Here is a 19126-nt window from a genome sequence, read left to right on the forward strand (position 1 = left end):
AGGGAACTGCCACTCCGGCACGGTCCCCTCTGCACCGACCAGGACTGGCCTCCAGACCTCAGTGTGAGTAAAGGGGAGCGCTGGGAGCTCGGAATTCCAGGTAGAGACTATATAAAGTTTATACAGTTTTATGCCTGGCAGGAGGACGCCATGGCACCCTAGTAGGGGAGGTAGGTCCAGTTTTTAGAGGGTCTGTCCTGTGGAGTGTAGTGGGAGGACCTTTGAATTCTGCCCGATTGTTTGTGGGGCGCTCTGAGCCATTCTCATGGGGGAGGGGACTCCCATCCGCTTGGTGATGGATTTTGTACCTTTTGTTTGTATCCTTGTGGTTGCAGCTCGCCTCAGCAGGGTTGACGTGCGTTCTTCAACCTTCTCTCTTAGTGCAGCTCAAATCCACCAGGTTACTTGCTGAATTTTTGTCCTTTAACTCTCCTACTGGATGGGAGCCTCTGTGGAAAGCTGGCTTCAGTTAGCCATCTTGTCTCCTCCTTTCAAGCATTTTGTATTCATTGGATTCATATAGTCCTTGTAAGAACCCTTTGTATTCCTTTCTCTTAATTTGAGAGAAGTCCTGGGCAATCTCGAGGGCTGCTCACTCCACTCCATGAGACTTCTCAGGGAGCCAGCCCTTTGTGCTTTCTTATCAAGATTTTCCATGAGGGAGCAGACCAGCATCTCTTAACAGTGTTTTTTGCAGCCAGGGTTGAGATGAATTTGACTTTAGTTCAAAAGGATGGACATTGAACCCAAAGCACCAGTTGTCACCGATGCTTTCAGGTCCAGCTAATGTTTACTGAGGTCTACTGTGTCAGTTCCTGTGTTCCTAAGGACCTTCAGGTCAATATTATTATCTCAGGTTTTACAGATAAGGAAAGTGAGGCCCAGAAAGGTATGTGATACGCAGAAGGCAATACAGCTAGTGAGTGGGGAGTCAGTCCCTGACTTCCCGTCTGCTGCTCTTTGCCCTACTTGGCAGGGCCACTGCTTTCATTCATGATCCATATGATGATCATGACCTGTAATGGTCTCTGAGCCTTGTCACTGTGCTTGGCTATTCCAAGGGCAGACGTTGGCCAGGACAGGCAACGCCTATCTCAGTCTGGCACCTGGAATTCTTACTGCCCTAGTCCAGGGTAGATTTTCACTCTTCTCAGAGCCTCGGGTTCTGATGAGGTGCCTTAGGAAATGGGTGGGAGTGAAGGGGGCCCCAGGAAGACAGCAGGTGGTAGGACTTTGGGCCTTCACCTCTGCAGCTTTGGATCGATCTTTTTTTTTTCTTTTTAAAATCATAGCTGTGTACATTAATGCAATCATGGGGCACCATACACTGGTTTTATGTACAATCTGAAATATTTTCATCAAACTGGTTAACATAGCCTTCCTGGCATTTTCTTAGTTATTATGTTAAGACCTTTATATTCTACATTTAGTAAGTTTCACATATACTGTAAGGTGTGGTCCCACAAATTACCCTTCCTCCACCCATTCTCCCCTATTGCCTCCTCTCCCTTTCCCCATATTCTTAGGTTATAATTGGATTATAGCTTTCATATGAAAGCTATAAATTAGTTCCATAGTAGGGCTGAGTACATTGGATACTTTTTCTTCCATTCTTGAGATACTTTGCTAAGAAGAATGTGTTCCAGCTCCATCCATGTAAACATGAAAGAGGTAAAGGCTCCATCTTTCTTTAAGCCTGCATAATATTCCATGGTGTACATATACCACAATTTATTAAGCCATTCGTGGATCGATGGGCACTTGGGCTTTTTCCATGACTTAGCCATTGTGAATTGAGCTGCAATAAACATTCTGGTGCAAATATTTTTGTTATAATGTGATTTTTGGTCTTCTGGATATATATACCTAGTAGAGAAATTATAGGATCGAATGGTAGGTCTATTTTTAGATCTCTAAAACATCTTTCCAAAAGGAATGTATTAATTTGCATTCCCACCAGCAGTGTAGAAGTGTTCCCTTTTCTCCATATCCACATCAACATCTCTGGTTTTGGGATTTTGTGATATGGGCTAATCTTACTGGAGTTAGATGATATATCAAAGTAGTTTTGATTTGCATTTCTCTAAAGATTAAGGATGATGAGCATTTTTTCATATGTCTGTAGGCCATGTGCCTGTCTTCTTCAGAGAAGTTTCTCTCCAAGTCCCTTGCCCAGCCTGCAATGGGATCACGTGTTCTTTTCTTGCTTATACGTTTGAGTTCTCTGTGGATTCTGGTTATTAAACCTTTGTCGGAGACATAACCTGCAAATATCTTCTCCCATTCTGAGGGCTGTCTGCTTGCTTTACTTACTGTGTTCTTGGCTGTGCAGAAGCTTTTTAGTTTGATCAGATCCCAGTAGTGTATTTTTGATGCTGCTTCAATTGCCAGGGGCGGGTGGGGGGTCCTCCTCATAAAAAAAAATATATATATTCACCCAGGCTGATTACTTCAAGAGTTTTCCCTGCACTTTCTTCTAGTATTTTTATAGTTTCATGTCTTAAGTTTAAATCTTTAATCCAGTGAGAGTGTACCTTAGTTAATGGTGAAAGGTGTGGGTCCAGTTTCAGTCTTTTCAGGTCACCAGCCAGTTCACCCAGCACCATTTGTTAAATAGGGAATCTTTTCCCCACTGAATATTTTTAATTGGCTTGTCAAAGATCAAATAACGGTAAGAGCTGGGTTCATCTCTTGGTTCTCTATTCTTTTCCATACATCTACCTCTCTGTCTTTGTGCCAGTACCATGCTGTTTGGATTGATCTATTTTTACACTGGGTTTCTGTTTAAGATTTCACTGCAGAAAAAGGGAGAGTTCTGATGCTAAGCCAGAAAACTTGGCAGTGGGCTGGGACACAGGCTTGACCGTGGGGTTCTTTACTGGTGTCCCCGTAACATGACGGCCTCCTTGCTCACTCATGTGCTCTGCTGAGCCAGCAGGGCCCTGGAGCTGGTGTGTCAGCCTCCCAGGGCTGCCTCCTACAGCACCAGCCAGGAGGCACTCCGGACTACTGCTGAGAAAGCTAGGTCTCTGTTGCTTCAGCACTGGGAGTCTGTCCTGGGACCTGGATGGGGGAATCCCTACCCACTTCGCCTCCCTAGCAGTGATCTTTGAATGGTGTAAGCCCAGAGGTGCTCCAACTTATGTAGATCAGGGCATCTAGAGTCTTTCTAGGACACATCAGTACTCTGCCAGGACATACATGTATTCTGGGCCTGATGTCACACTTTCCACCAACCCGGCGTGGTCTCCTGGCTGTAAGAACCCCAGCCCCTAGCTGAATTCAGCTCCTTCTGCCCTGACTCATGCTAATGAAGAGTAAGGACAGGGGCTTTCTGTGTTGCATTCTTTCCCAGCAGTTGTCTACAGACACATTACATTGTCTGTGAAAGAAAGGAGGCGGGTTGGTGCCTCACCGATGCCCAGGGAGGTGCTCACCTGCTCCCCAGGAACTACCCCCAGCCCTGGGCACCTGCCCGAGCGGCACTGGACCGGACACAGCCTGTCAGCCCTTCCTCCTGCCCAGCGACCGTGCTCTGAGAACTCACCCAGTCAGGCTCTGGTCTCTGTTGCTGTGCCCTTCCTCCCTGTGCCACGTGAGAAGAAATACGTCGGGATCAGAGATGAACAGCCCATTGTTCCCACTGGCCTCAGAGCCAGCGAACAAAGAAGACTGGTGAAAACAAGGGCAGAGCTCCGGCCTCCTCTCTGGACACTTGCTTCCTCCCACGATGCACAAGCTGGGTGTGTCCCAGGAGGGGCCGTGTCTGAATGGACCCTTTGGTGCTGTGAGCCGGGGGTCCTTACAGGCTGTGGCAGGTGGGGGCATCTTTCCTCCAAAACCCCAACCTTGAGGAGAAGGACCCCTTGGCTTTCCTTATTCCACCAGGATAAAGATGAAAAACATGATCCAGAAGCTTTGCATTGTAACCATTTTCAGTTTCTTCCCTAGAAGTACTGACTTTGAAACAGAGTCCTGCTCTCCATTATGTTTTAAAGTAGCTTTTATGTTTCCCTAATTCAGAAATAATTCATGAACTGTATAGTAGAGAATATAAAAAAAAAACATGGGAAAACGCAAAGGAGAAAAATAATTCCGCCACTCAGAGAGAAGCACTCTTAAAGGCTTGTGTGCTGTTAAGTTCTTTCTGTTTGTTTTTGTTTAATCCTAAGCCAGCTCTGAACATCGCCCTCTCAGGGTTTAGGGTAATTCCTCTTCAAATAATATTGCATTATGAAAGGTTAGAGTAGGGATGAATGAACGCAGCCATCTGTCCAGGTCCAGAGGGGGCTGACTTGTGCCTTTGGACGCAGCTGCAGGTCACTGCGATGAGACGCAGGCCCAGGTCACCTGGCTGTCGCATCCCTCCTCTGCCCTACTCCTCTCCTCTCGCCTCACTTGTGCTTTCCCTGTGGAAACACGCGGTGCACCAGCCCATTTCCTGGACCTATGGGGTCCCCCCTGGCTGCATCCACCATCTCTTCTTTCTCTGGGCTGTGCACTGTGACATGTCAGTGCTCCCCTGTCTAGCCACACATGAGCTGGTTGTGTGTGTGTGTGGTTAGAATGTGGGGGAGACCTCCCCTGGAGCTCTGGCTCTGCCCCCTCCCAGTTGAGGGAATCCAGCTTCCTGTGGCTCTAAAGCAGACAGAGAGTAGTACCAGACTTATCGTTTTGTTGTGAGGAATTAAAGTGGAGAATTAAATTATGCTTGATGGTTTTTTGTTACGGATACATAAACTAACACCCAGTATTAGTGATTAATAATGGCACATCCTCTCTCTGTCTCTGTCTCTCTTGCTTCTGACCAGACTGTAGGGTATGACCCCATCATTTCTCCAGAGGTCTCGGCCTCCTTTGGTGTTCAGCAGCTGCCCCTGGAGGACATCTGGCCTCTCTGTGATTTCATCACTGTGCACACACCTCTCCTGCCTTCCACAACAGGTAGGTGTGTCCCCTGCATTAGTGTCAGTCATAAAAGCCACGACGAGTGACTGGGGCCCTCAGTCTGGGCCTTCTGCAGACACTGGTCACCAGCTGTGGGCAGGGCACAGTGCTTTGATAGATGCCCCCGCTAGAGCTCTTAGGGTGTTTGAAACTGAATCTCACCAGACCCAGAGCATCCCAGAAGGAAGCGGGGGCACAGAGAGGCTGCTGCAGGAAGGGCGGGCCCCTGACTGAATGGACCCTTTGGTGCTGTGAGCCATGGGTCAAGCAGAGTCTTCCCTTTTTTCCAGGCTTGTTGAACGACAGCACCTTTGCTCAGTGCAAGAAGGGGGTGCGCGTGGTGAACTGTGCCCGTGGCGGGATCGTGGATGAAGACGCCCTGCTCCGGGCTCTGCAGTCTGGTCAGTGTGCTGGAGCCGCGCTGGACGTGTTCACCGAAGTGAGTGTCATTCGGGCTTGGTGTTGGGACTAGAGGAGAGATGAGGAGAGGGGCTGAGCCCGGAGTTTACAGAAGGCCTTTAACCTACTGCCACTAGTGTCGCCACACTGAGCAGGCGACAGTTGTGTTGCCATGAAATCACTCGTGTGGTTTGAGGAGCCCTTGAAGAGCTTGATTCAGAGGGGCCCTCCATCTGTGTGTTGCCTTCTGCAAAGCTTGGGTTTTAAATGGGACCTAATTCCTGGTCACAGGCCATTCAGACTGCTGCCATATTGATAAAGACAGAGCTGCAGATGAGTTTTGAGGTTGAGGATTTGGGGTGGGGAGAGAGTTCCCTGACAGAAGTGCAATCCCAAGGCCAAGGGAATGTTCCTCCCAGTGTCCACTGGCTTCCCCTTCCCTCCTTCTCTTTCTGGGGAGGGACAGAAGCCTGGGAGAACTGGCAGAGGGTGGGAGAGGCCCAGCTCACACCAGACCCAGTGGGGAAGAGTGCGCTTCCACTGCAGTACAGCGGCCACTCTCCTCAGAGTCCTGCCCCCCGCATCAGGCCTCCTGTGATACGGCGGAAAGAGCCTGGACTTTGGATTAGGCAGTGGTGGTTTGCAGATTACTCCTGCATGGCCTAGGCAAGTAACTGGCCCTCTTTGAGCCCTTGAGGCATGAATGGTCTGTTTCCAGCTTGGGGCACGTGGTACATTTTGGTTTGTACTCCGGGTCATTTTCTCAGCTAGATCATAAGCTCCTCAAAAGCAGGGCAAGCCTTGGCCTTCTGCGTGTCACCACTCTCCCTGACACAGCCCTTTCTCCTCTCCTCCACATCCTGTGCCACTTGCCATTATGTGGCCGGAACTCACAAGGTTACATGGTCAAAATTCAGTGGGACCAACCGAGCCCTGGGGGGCTGGACAGAAGAGAAGACGCCCAGCTGGCATTCCCCAGGGCAGTGGCTCTCAACCTTCCTCATGCCGCGGCCCTTTAATACAGGTGCTATGGGTTGAGACCCACAGTGGCTCTGGGCAGGTTGAGAACCGCTGCCCTAGGGCAGTCTTCTGATCAGTGAGCCGAGGGCTTAAAGGGACACTGGAGGTGGGATGGAGATGGGCAGCCTGTCCCATGCCTGTGTCGGGTGCCCGCCAGGGGCAGGACGCATGCTCAGAGCTCATCATGACACACTGCAGCCCGTAGCCGGAATGCCCGGGTGGATTTTGGGAACAGCCAGTGGCAACAACCTCCTATGTTAAAGGTGCATAATCCGCACAGTAATGTTACAAGGGAGATAACACTGACCCATTTCATAGATAAAGAAACTGAGGCTGAGAGTGAGTGAAGTTTGCCCCAAGGCAGCTAGGTGGTGAGTGGAGGAGGTGAGATTTGAGGCTGGTCCACAGTTGCTGCCCTGTTCACTCTGCTGTGATGGAAGGTTCACAGGAGGCTGGTTACCAAGCCAGGGACCACTGACAAAACAGAAGCAGAAGGTGGCAACACCCCTGCCTATCTTCCCTCCAGCTTCACTTATGTCCTGGGATGCCTCAAGGGGGTCTGGTCAGCTCATAGCCACTGACCTAGAGCTGTATCTTCCTGGGCAGGAGCCACCACAAGACCGAGCCTTGGTGGACCATGAGAACGTCATCAGCTGTCCCCACTTGGGGGCCAGCACCAAGGAGGCCCAGAGCCGCTGTGGGGAGGAAATTGCCATCCAGTTTGTGGACATGGTGAAAGGGAGATCTCTAGCGGGGGTTGTAAGTATCACCCCCTAGGGCCATGGGGCCTGAGGTTGGAGGCACGGGAGGGAGAGCTGTGGGGGATGGGGACCGTGGTGGGTGAAAGGATTCGGTCCTGAGAGCTGAAGATATGGGACTCTGCTTCAGTGGGCACATCTGGGAGGAGGTGGGCAGGGGCCGCCTGTCTCTAGCCTTAATAGCTGCGGCCTTGGCAGCGCAGCCCAGCTGAGTTCTGTTATCCTATAGTCTCACTGCAGAGATTTCTTCCCAGGGCCCAGCCTCTAGAGCAGGGGTCCTCAAACTACAGCCCACGGGCCACATGAGGCGGTGTGATTGTATTTGTTCCCGTTTTGTTTTTTTACTTCAAAATAAGATATGTGCAGTGTGCATAGGAATTTGTTCATAGTTTTTTTTTTTTTTTAAACTATAGTCCGGCCCTCCAGCAGTCTGAGGGACAGTGAATTGGCCTCCTATTTAAAAAGTCTGAGGACACCTGCTCTAGAGAAAGGCTCCTTTGTTCCCCATGGAACAAGGGGGGAAAAGAGATTAGGGAGTGTTGCCTGGACGACTGCTGGGTGCATTCATGGGGGCATGGTGGGGGCCGGGCCTGCGGACATAGCCTCCGTGGGGAGTTTGCACCCTGAAAACTCCCCAGAGCACGAATCTTTCCGCTGCGAATCTCAGACCCTGCAAGTGCAGCACGAACCCTCCCAGCTAGCTGGCCCCCTACCCTTCCCAGACAGGGTACAACGTCCCCATATCTTGTCCTTGATGTGTTCTCTCCCCTTGGGCCTTTCCTGGCGTGTGCATCTCCTCTGAGCTTAGCCTGACGTCTGTGTCAAGTCCTGCCTCTTTCTTTCCTCCTTTGGACATCCTGTAAGCTCCAGTAGGCACCAGACACATCCTGGCAGGGACGCAGAGGTGACTGAGGATGTTCTCAGGGCCTGCTTCAAGTATACTCTCTTGGCCTTTCCAGCTCCGTCTCAATTCTTGGGTTAATCAACCACATTCTCTGTTGTTGTTAATGTTCCACGAGTTTCTCTCTTTCTACTTTTGTCTCTGAGGACAAGACACGTGACTCAAGCTTCTCTGAAGCTTACATGGCTGGACCCAGAGCATTTACGTGGTACTCTGAAAGAATAGCACATGGGCCCCTGGCTGACCCTCAGCCTGGAGATTTTCACTGTCGAGAACAGAGCTGTGGCTGAAGAGAGCAGGATGGTTGTTCTGCCCTCCTACCTTTGGATGGATAGCCTGGCTCTCCAGGCCACTCTGCCCTCTCTAACTCTGTCGTAGGCCGGGGTTTGGGCCCAGGAGCTCCCCTGGCACCATCAGCCTCTTCAGAGGCCGCTTCCTGCTCTCCCTGTTGCGGCCTCACCATGCGTTCCCATTGCCAGCAGGCAGAGGTGGCATCCAGGGCTGGTCCTGAAGGAGACTCCTTTCTTTTGTTTTTTTGAGACAGAGTCCCACTCTGTCACTCTGGGGTTGAGTGCCATGGCATCATAGCTCACAGCAACCTCAGACTCTTGGGCTCAGGCAATCCTCTTGCATCACCTTCCCAAGTAGCTGGACTACAGGTACCTGCCACCACACCCTGCTAGCTTTTCTATTTTTAGTAGAAATGGGGTCTCACTCTTTCTCAGGCTTGTCTGGAACTCCCAAGCTCAAGCATCCCACCCACCTCAGCCTCCCAGAATACTAGGAATACAGGCATGAACCACCGTGCCCAGCCTGAAGGAGATTCCTTACTATATGTTCTATCAAGTGGGACCAAGAAATGTCCCCATCTTTCTGAGGAGGTAAAATCTCTTGGTCAAAAAAGCTAAGCTGAGGTACCTTTAATTATCCACTCAACATGGCCAATAGTTTTAGAGTAACCATTTAAAAAGAAAGACATTTTTGGTTCAAGTCTATTATATATATATATTTAGAGACAGGGTCTCTCTCTGTCACCGAGGCTGCAATGCAGCAGCACAATCATAGCCCTGTGAATCCTGGGCTCAAGTGATTTTCCACCTCAGCCTCCTGAATAACTGAGACTGTGAGTGTGCAACCACCACCTCTGACTAATTTTTTTTTTTATTTTTGTAGAGATGGGGTCTCACTATGTTGCTGAGGTTGGTCTTGAACTCCTGGCCTCAAGCAATCTTCCTGCTTCCGCCTGCTAAGACACGTGGGATGACAGGCATGGGCCAGACTCAATTCTGTTTTCTAACTTTAGATAAAGAATAATATTAGGAATGATGTGAGAGTCAAGTTAAGAGTCCCAAAGCACCTGAATCCTCCCTGGAGTTCCCCTGCACGTTTTCTAGAGAAGACTAAGAACTTGCCTCACTGGGCAGACCGGGTTGAGCAGTACCCCCCAGGGCCAGGCTCTGCGGACCCCACAGTGAGGCCAGAGAAGTGGGGCGGGCAGCCTGCCTTTGGGGCCTCGAAGTGGCTCGCCATTCCTCTCTCTGTGGCGGGCCCAGAGCAGCCAGCCCAGCCAGCTGGAGCAGAGAGTCCCAGGTGTCCTCTCTGCAGCTGGTCTTTCTCTCATTCCACTTCCCAGCTCACCACTTTCTCTCTGTCCCCATGGAGAGGATGAAGTGGCCCTGCAGCAGGAAGTCCTCACGCCCACCACCCCCCACACAGCAGGGGGCTCAGTGTGGGAAGTCCTGCTTCAGCCCTCACTTCCAACACCATGATTCTTCCAATGATAATATTTATGAAATAAATAATATTTATCAAACAGATAATATAAATAATATTTATGAAATATGAAAACAGAGAAGCATTGCTGTTTTCGTTTAATTATATCTTGTCCCTGCCTGTTTGACTTGCGTCAAGCTCCCGGTTTCTCCTTAGTCTTTTTAGATGGTTGTCTTTACAAGTTGCCTCAACAAAAGTGACCAAATACCTCACTGAGAGTCAGGCCATTTTTTTTTTTTTTTTTTGAGACAGGGTCTCAAGATATTGCCCTGGGTAGAGTGCCGTGGTGTCACAGCTCATAGCAACCTCATACTTTGGGCTTCAGTGATTCTCTTGCCTCAGCCTCCCAAGTAGCTGGGACTATAGGTGCCCACCACAACGCCTGGCTATTTTTTTGTTGTAGTTGTCATTATCGTTTGGCAGGCCTGGGCTGTGTTTGAACCCACCAGCCCCGGTGCATGTGGCTGGCACCCTTACCACTCAGCTATAGCACCAAGCCAGTCAGGCCATTTGTTTTGTTTTTTCTCTTAATTTTTTTATTAAATCATAACTGTGTACATTAATGAATTTATGGGGTACAATGTGCTGATTTTATAAGGCCATTTTGAACCACAGAAATTTTGGCATAGAACAAGCTGGCTCTGTTATCAGGCCCCTGGCGGGGACCCAGGCAACTGGACCCTAGACTTACAACTTGCAAAGGATATACAGGGTGGCCATAAAGTTCATGTGCAATTTAAATAAATCGCACAGGAAGTTTATGGCCACCCTATATATGGGCGTCTGCCCACAACAGCTTCCTAGCAGGGCTCACAGTGGACTTCACACGGATTGATGTTTAAAGTGTGATAGGATCATCAAAACTTTGTGATAGTTGTGTTTTGTTTGGGGTTTTTTTTTTTGGTTTATTTTTTTGAGACAGAGTCTCCCTCTGTCACCCAGGCTAGAGTGCTGTGACATCGTAGCTCACCACAACCTCAAACTCTTGGGCTTAAGTGATCCTCCTGCCTCAGCCTCCTGAGTAGCTAGGACCACAGGCACCCACCACAATGCCTAGCTAATTTTTCTATTTTTGGTAGAGAGGGATCTTGCTCTTGATCAGGCTTTTCTTGAACTCCTAAGCTCAAGCGATCCACCTGCCTCAACCTCCCAGAGTGCTAGGATAATAGGTGTGAGCCACCATGGGCCTGGCCTTGTGACAATTGTTCATAGAGTTTAGTGACAAAGTGAACACTCACTTAAAAAAATCTGTAAATGAAGACAAATTAGGACTACCATCCCAGAGAGCCAACCCATCATTCTACGTGCTTGTTGTCTATGACGCCTCATAGTTTTTATGTCAAAGACCCACATTTATTGTGCTGTCAAAGCCTCCCCCAGCACAGCAAAAATAAGCCTTTTGCAGGGGGCTGGGGCTGACATGGTTCACTGAAGGGGGCAGTTTGAGGGGTTCTAGCTCTGTGTGTCCATTTCTGGCTCCACTGCTCTCATCTATAGGAAAAAGTTGTCGTCTTCCTGTTGAGGACCAATGGCCATGGTCACCCATGAGGCACTCAAAACGGGGGTGGGGGGGCCCTGTGCCTTTGCTCCGCGTGAAGCTGAGTCTTGCTGCACACCCTTTCCGTGGGAGCTGCACTGACTCCCTTTTCTGACCTCAGCCCTGCTCCTCTCTGTCTGCAGGTAAATGCCCAGGCCCTCACCAGTGCCTTCTCTCCACACACCAAGCCCTGGATCAGTCTAGCAGAAGCTCTGGGGACACTGATGCGAGCCTGGGCCGGATCTCCCAGAGGGACCATCCAGGTGGTGACACAGGGTGAGCTGAGGACACGACAGAGGGAGGGGGAGAGAAGGGTGAGGGTTCTGCCCCTGCCAGTGTATCTCGGACATGACTTGGACCCTGTTCTGAACGTACCCCGCTACTGAGGATGGGTAAAGTGGGAGAGACATAAAAAGTCACCAGGGGGGTGTATTTTATTTTCATCAATTGTGTGTTTATGCAGAGTATTTTAAAGATGTGCATGTTTGGGGTGCAGTAGAGACTCTACAAGAGAGAAGAGTTTTATGCAAGGGGTGGTAGGTTTGGTGGAGGGAGTCCCCAGTTAAACAGGATGTGTACTAACCTGCCGTGTGACTTTCCCTTCTCGGAACCTTGGGTTCCTCACTTGTCAAGTGAGCGTTAGGGGGTGCATGAGCCAGCTGAGGTGGTGGGGACAGCCTGTGCTCTGTGACACACACAAAGATGGGTTCTCGGGCAGTCTGGCCGTCCTCGGGGTGTGCTTGGATGAGGAGTGGGGATGACGGCAATGCCCGTGGTCCACCCCTCTGGGCTGCCGAGCAGGCTCTGGCTGCCTCTGTCATGGAGCCAGCACTATGCAGATGTGGTCAAGTGACCAAGAAGGTCTCCGGTTCCCTTAACCCTCCCTGGCAGGGCTTATCCCTCTCCCCACTGACCATGGGGCATCTCACACTGGGCAGAGACTGCGGGTGAGGGCACCAGCATCAGCAGTGCTGGGGAGGGCAGGGTCCGTGGCCCCCACGGAGGAAACAAGGCCAGGAACTGGGCAGTGGATGCTCCTTTCTGCTATCGTTTCCTGGGGCTGGCAAGGGTTTGAGCTCTAGGTAGGGGTGGGAGTAGGGAATTTCCCAGTGTCCCTGGGAGAATGACAGGGTGACCAGGGTAGCTAAAGCGAGGGCAGGGCGGAGCAGGGAGTGGAGATGGGTTGAGGTTAGGAGAGAAGCTTCTCAGGGTGGCTAAAGTAATAGGGTTTCCCAGCTTGGGCAATGATTTTGTCTCGCTCTGAGCCCCCTGAGATTAAGTAGGACTGCCAGGGCCAGGCTGCAGTGGGGGTACCCCCAGCAGAAAGGAGCCCATAGCCCAGAGCTGGGTGCCAGTGGCCCCTGTCCCTTCCTGTGGTGCTCAGCAAACAATGTAGCTTCTGTTTGTCTCCAGGAGCGTCCCTGGGCAACGCTGGGAGCTGCCTAAGCCCTGCCGTCATTGTTGGCCTCCTGAAAGGGTCTTCCACACAGGTGGATGTGAACTTGGTGAACGCCAATCTGCTGGTGAAAGAGGCTGGCCTCAAGGTGTGTCCCCGCCCCTGCCTGTAGGCACTGGTCTTCTCCCCTGTGTCCAGAACCCTCCAACACCCTGTTCATTGAGTGGAGTCCTGGGCCCTGCCACAGGGGAGAAGCAGCTTCAGTCTCTCCCTCTGCAAAATGGAGACACTGCTTGTCTCTGAGTACTGCAGAGTGAACTAGAACTCATGAAAGTGCTTTGGGTGTGAGTGCTCTGGGAATACAGGCAACCCAGGTAGTGGCCCCTGCTCCTCAGCTGAGGAAATTGACCAGCTAGGCTGCGACTGGCACAACCTGGGTCTGCGTTCAATGCTCCTCAGGCCGTAGCATCTGGTTTCTTGGTTAGCATGCAGACCCTGGGAGCGGGCCACACTCCTCTGCTGCCTCTCACAGCTCCCTTTTGGCACCTTCCCCTCTGGATCCCTGTTAAGTTCCAAGTCTGTTCTCAGCCAGTGGGAGCTGGAGGGAGCAAGCTCAGGCAGGCCTCTGACTGGGTGCAGGGAGCTGTGTGTAGGAGCCAGAGGGCTCGGTGGACGCCAGCCAGCAGCTGCATCCTCTGCCCGGCCTCCCTCCTGCCTTTACTTGTGCTTGGCAGGTCTCGCTGTGCCTTCCCATTTGGGAGTCACTGGCTGTCCCAGGAGGCTGATACTCAGGGACACAGGGATTGGCCCATTGGCCTTCAGGCCCTAAATTGCTGAACACGTGCTCTAGGCTGGAGCCCAGTGATCAGGCTGAGCGAGGGCAGGCATGCGGTGCAGCTGGGAGGAATAACCATCACCTTGCTTCTCCCACAGGTCTCCACCTCCCACAGCCCTGCCGCCCCAGGGGAATGCCTGACCCTGACCGTGGCCCTGGCAGGTGCCCCCTACCTGGCTGTGGGCTCCGTGCAGGGCACCACACCTGTGCTGCAGATGCTCAACGGAGCTATCTTCAGGCCAGAAGTGCCTCTGTGCCGGGGCTTGCCCCTGCTGGTGTTCCGAGCCCCGCCCTCCAACCGCACAGTGCTGCCTATGGTGATGGGTGAGGAGGGCCTGTGGCCAAGGGTGGTGTCTGCCTTGGGGTTGGGTCCTGTCTCCCTTCTGCCTTTTTCAGCCCCTCTTCAAGCCTCAGGGCATCTCTAAATCTGGGTCTGTCATGACAGTTTCCAGAACATTCAGGTGTTGAATACTGAGTTCAGAAGGCAAGTGCTTTATCCAAGGTCACAGAGCAGGATGGCAGGTGTGGGAGCTGGTGCAGCTGTGTGTCCCCAGCTCGCTGCATTACACACACTGCTTGGACCAGCCACGTGTCAGGAGCTCAGGGCAGTTGGCTGCAATTCCTTCTGCTACCTGCAGGCCCTAGTGGCCACAGTAAGGCCTTTGAAGGCATCTCCTCCCGTGGTCGCGGGTATGTTGGGCCTGCCCCATGCCTCTGGGTCATGGGTTGCTGGGAGTTTGGGAGCACATCCAGGTCTGGCAGAGGGTGTGTAGTGTCCCCAAACCCCAAAGGGCCTAATTTCACCATCTTTGCTGGACACCCAGAGTAACTTCCCTGCTCCCCTCCCTTGCCCTTGGCCTGGATAACGCTGGCAGTCAGCAAGGCAAGAGCTTCAGCACTTGGCGTCTCGATTGTTCCTTCACTACCCTGCCTGAGGTCAGGGTGTTAAAGAGCCTCTGGAATGTTGACAGGAGCTGGGAAGATGTCTGTTGTTCCTTCTGTCTCAGAGCTGTAATTCTAGAATGTCGTCCTCCCACCCCCATTACAAATCTGATCAAGCATGATGGCTCACTCCTGTAATCCCAGTAATCTGGGAGGCTGAGGCAGGTGGGTTGCCTGAGCTCAGGAGTTCAAGTCCAGCCTAAGCAAGAGCGAGACCTCATCTCTACTAAAAATAGAAAAACTAGTCAGGCATTGTGGTGTGGGCCTATAGTCCCAGCTACTCCGGAGGTGGAGGAAGCAAGAGGATTGCTTGAGCCCAGGAGTTTAGGATGCTGTGAGCTATGATGATGCCATGGCACTCTTCCCAGGGTGACAGGGTGAGAAAAAACAAAAGTCTGATCACAGAGGCCCAAGGCCTGGGACTCTGCTCCACGCCCCTTGCTCCTCCTCTCCCCGTCCAACCCCCATGCCCTGTGCCAAGCAGGCTTTCTCCCGTTTCTAGGCCTTCTGGCAGAGGCGGGCGTGCAGCTGCTGACCTACCAGACCTCAGTGGCTTCAGATGGGGAGGCCTGGCACATCATGGGCGTCTCGTCCTTGCTGCCCAGCCTGCAGGCGTGGAAGCAGTATGTGACCGAGGCCTTCCAGTTCCACTTCTAAACTGGGCTCACAGGTCCACGCCTCAGACTTCTCTGAAGAAAGCTCCCCACTGGTCCGTGGGGAGAAGAGATGCACATTCCCGGGGGGAATGGATTGGCCTCTGGTGCTGCTCCCACCGTCTAGTAAAAAGCCTCCCACCTGCTCCCGTGCCTCTGTGTGGTCATTATCCAGAAGCGCCACCAGAGGGCATCCGCGGACAGCTGGGTGCAAGAGGATGTGGGGGGAGACTGGGATGAGCAGGCACAGGTGCCAGTGCCTGGAAGGTGACCTGCCCCTGTCTCTAAGGTTGCTCAGAGACATTTTTATAGGAACAAAGCTCAATATGTTTCAGAATTCTCCGGTATTTCAGATCTCTTCCATCTGTGATAGGCATGCGTGTTAATAAGTAAAAATTCCACCAACACACACAAGCATTAAGTGCTAAGCACTGGGCTAGGTGCTTTCCTTTAAGAAAGATTTCAAACCTGACCCCTGTCTCATAGGAGTCTCTGGGTGAAAGGAACAGAATGTACAGAGGTCACTGGAAGCAGTGAGCGCTGTGGAGGTATGCAGGAGACCTCTGGAGTCCAGAGGAAAAATTTGAGCTGAGCATGTTGGTGTCTTGGAGATATTTGGAAGGATTTCATAAGGGGAAAAAAATAGGTAAAGCTGGACATGAGAGTATGTGACAGGTTCACCAGGTGAGTTCAGTGTGACGTGGACAGTGGTTACTTTTTTTTTAAAGATAACTTTCTCGGCTGGGTACCATGGCTCTTAGCTGTAATCCTAGCACTTTGAGATACCAAGGTGGAAGATCGCTTGAGGCCAGAAGTTTGAGACCAGCCTGAGCAAGAGCAAGACCCCATCTCTATTAAAGATAGAACAGTTAGCTGGAAGTGGTGGTGGGTACCTATAGTCCCAGCTACTCAGGAGGCTGAGGCAGGAGGATCACTTGAGCCCAAGAGTTTGAGGTTCCAGTGAGCTATGATGCCAGTGCACTCTAGCCTGGGTGACAGAGGATCCTGTCTGCTGGCATCCCCCCAAAGGATGACTTTCTTGGAAAATATGGCAGAAAGGCACTCCTTCCCCCGAAAGATTCACTTTTAGGTTTTTTTTTTAACTGAGGATAATGCATTCCTTTCTTGCCATGTGTCAAACAGCATTTGTTTCTGGGGCCCCTGCCCTGGCTAAGAAGGCACAGCCCAGGGCACCTACTTGGCACTGGCAGGGGAAGGCCCACTGCAGTGGCCTTGGTGCCTCACTCAAGCTGAGTACTGTGGGAATGCCGAAGGAAAGGCGGTGGCAGCATCTGCAGGCAGCCCTGGGGTGTGTGTGTGTCCATGGGTGTGTCTCTGTGTGTCTGTGCCCATGGGTGTGTCTGTGTGTGTGTGTCTGTGTCCATGTGTGTGTCCATGTGTGTGTGTCTCTGTGTGTGTGTCCATGTGTGTCTCTGTGTGTGTCTCTGTGTGTGTCTGTCTTTGTGTGTCCGTGTGTGTGCATGTGTGTGTGTGTGTTATGGCCCTGCTGGAGCAGACCTTGGGCCTGGGTGTGGACACCAAAATCAACTTGGAGCAGCTCTGTGACCTGGAACACAGTGTTTAATTCGCCTGCGCCTTTGATTCCTCATCTGTAAAGGAATAAGATGCTTCTCACAGGGTTGAGCAATGATTTGCAGGAAGTGCCCAGGGCACTTGATGAACGTTGGTTTCTTCATACCTACACCTTACTGAGAGCCATAAGTGGGTCTCAATCCTTTATTTAGAACCAACTCCATGAACCAAAGACCTCTCTTCTCACTCCCCATGCCCTCACTGGGATGTGTTCAGCCAAATGTCAGACACCACCTTCCCTCCTGTGGGAAAAACACCTGTGCCTTATGTGGCATGTGCTGGGGGGTAGGGGGAGTCATCTGAGTCAACTGAGTTAGACAAACAGGCAGGCTGAGACTGGAGTTAAAAACTCAGTTAAAAGTTGAGCTCAATTTTCATCCCTTCAGCCTCCTTCCTCAAAAACTCCCCCATGCAAAGCACACTCTGTGCACTAGGACAGTCAGGACAATTCTAGAAACCCAGGTTACCCGAGCATCTCAAAATACCCTAGACGTGGGTCACACCGGAGGGGATGAGGACAGTTTCTCTGCTTCACCTGTCCCTTGGCTGCTCATAGACATTGAAGATGACCACCTCTTCCTGTCTCTGAGGTTGCTCAGAGGCATTTTTATAGGAACAAAGCTCAATATATTTCAGAATTCTCTAGTATCTTAAGATCTCTTCCATCTGTGATAGGCATGCATATTAATAAGTAAAAAAATCCACCAACACGCACAGCATTATGTGCTAAGCACTGGGCTGGGTGCTTTCCTCTAAGAAAAGGAGTCTCTGGGTAGGAGGGACAGAATGTACAGAGGTCAGGATTTAAAAGGCAGGATTAATTTAAAAATTAGCTGGTTTTGGCTTGGGGCCTATAGCACAATGGTTATGACACCAGCCACATACTCCAAGGCTGGTGGGTTCAAACCCAGCATGGGCCAGCTAAATAACAATGACAACTGCAACAAAAAAGTAAACAGCTGGGTGTTGTGGTGGGCACCTATAGTCCCAGCTACTTGGGAGGCTGAAGCAAGAGAATTGATTAAGCCCAAGAGTTTGAGGTTGCTGTGGGCTGTGACACCACAGCACTCTACCCAGGGCAACATAGAGAGACTGTATCTCAAAAAAAGATAAAGTTAAGCTGGTTTCGTTAGGACCCTACATGCTGTTTCATAATGGCTGCACTCATCTACCTTCTCACCAATGATGTAAAAGTGTTCCCTTTTCTCCACGCCCTCACCAACACGCATTATCTTTTGTCTTTTTGATAACAGCCACCTTCACAGGTGTGAGTGACGTATCAGAGTGGTTTTGATTTGCATTTCTCTGATGACTAAGTGGAAAGAGTCAGATGCAGAAAGAAAAAATATCACATGACCTCACTTATACCTGGAATTTAAACCAAAGGAAGGTCAAATACATAAAGATACAGACTAAAATTGGTTGTCAGGGTTAGAGGGGGCGGGAGGAAATGGAGGGAATACAGGTCAAAGGATGAACAGTAGCAAATAACGTAGGATGGATAAGTCTAATGTACCACGTGAGGTCTATAGTTAATGATGCCGCGTTGAGGAGTTTTGCTAAATAAGTAGACTGTAGCTGCCTTTGCCCCAGGTGGGGGGATGGGGCAGGGGAATGGGTAACTACATGAGTTAATAATATGTACATATATGTATCTTATAACATCATGCTGTATACCTAAAATATACAGAGCAAAATCTTTAAAGACCCTGCTGGTGCTGCCAGGAGGGTGCCGTTAACTCTGTGTGTGTTACTGTGCGGCTCGCAGCACCTACCTTTAGAGTAGAATTTCACTCTCGTGCGTGTCGGCTGGGAAGCAGCATGCCCTCTGTAAGCTCAGCAATGGAGGCAGGGCATATGCCGGGGCCACACATGGGAAATGCCTCAGAATGGTGACTCCTGGAGCCTGGTGTTGAGAAACAGGTGAGTGTGTGTGTGAGAGAGAGAGAGAGATCAGTGTGTCTGATCAGTGTTGTGGAATTAGTATGTGTGTGTCAATGATCAGCGTGTCCCCCCGGGGATATGCAGTCTCCTCACAGTCAGTGGGCTGAGCCTTCTTCACTTCTGTCTCAATATCACGTTGAATATTCTCCCTTGGGTGGGTGTAACATGGCTCCGCACTCGCCTAATACTCCACCCTGTCTCCTGCTCTAGGTCCCCCGGGTGATTTGTTTCCTTGCACAGGGAAGTTCTTCATTTGCATGGGGCCAGCAGCTTTCAGGGGGTCCCCTAATGAAGGGGCACTGCCTGAAGCCCCATGCACCCTCTGGATATTAGCCTGGGTCAGCCTGCTGAGTGCTCAGGATGGCACTGGCCATGGCCACTGTGGCACACGTGCAGGCCCCGCCCCCTTGCTATCCCCTTCCTCACCG

The 19126-nt window shown here is 51.1% G+C and overlaps 1 protein-coding gene across 1 annotated transcript in view; it reads left to right on the forward strand.

Moving 5' to 3' along the window:
* Nucleotides 1–15307, forward strand: part of PHGDH (phosphoglycerate dehydrogenase) — a 40376-nt gene extending 25069 nt beyond the window's left edge. The window contains exons 6-12 of the mRNA XM_053592266.1: nt 4812–4944; nt 5238–5386; nt 6973–7125; nt 11479–11611; nt 12749–12879; nt 13665–13890; nt 15011–15307. Coding sequence (XP_053448241.1) covers nt 4812–4944; nt 5238–5386; nt 6973–7125; nt 11479–11611; nt 12749–12879; nt 13665–13890; nt 15011–15165 — 1080 coding nt within the window. The 3' untranslated portion in view covers nt 15166–15307. The remainder of the gene's footprint in view (nt 1–4811; nt 4945–5237; nt 5387–6972; nt 7126–11478; nt 11612–12748; nt 12880–13664; nt 13891–15010) is intronic.
* The last annotated feature ends 3819 nt before the right edge of the window (nt 15308–19126 follow it).

This window comes from Nycticebus coucang, chromosome 5 (genome assembly GCF_027406575.1).
Source record: "Nycticebus coucang isolate mNycCou1 chromosome 5, mNycCou1.pri, whole genome shotgun sequence".
In the NCBI taxonomy this organism is placed as follows: Eukaryota; Metazoa; Chordata; class Mammalia; order Primates; family Lorisidae; genus Nycticebus; species Nycticebus coucang.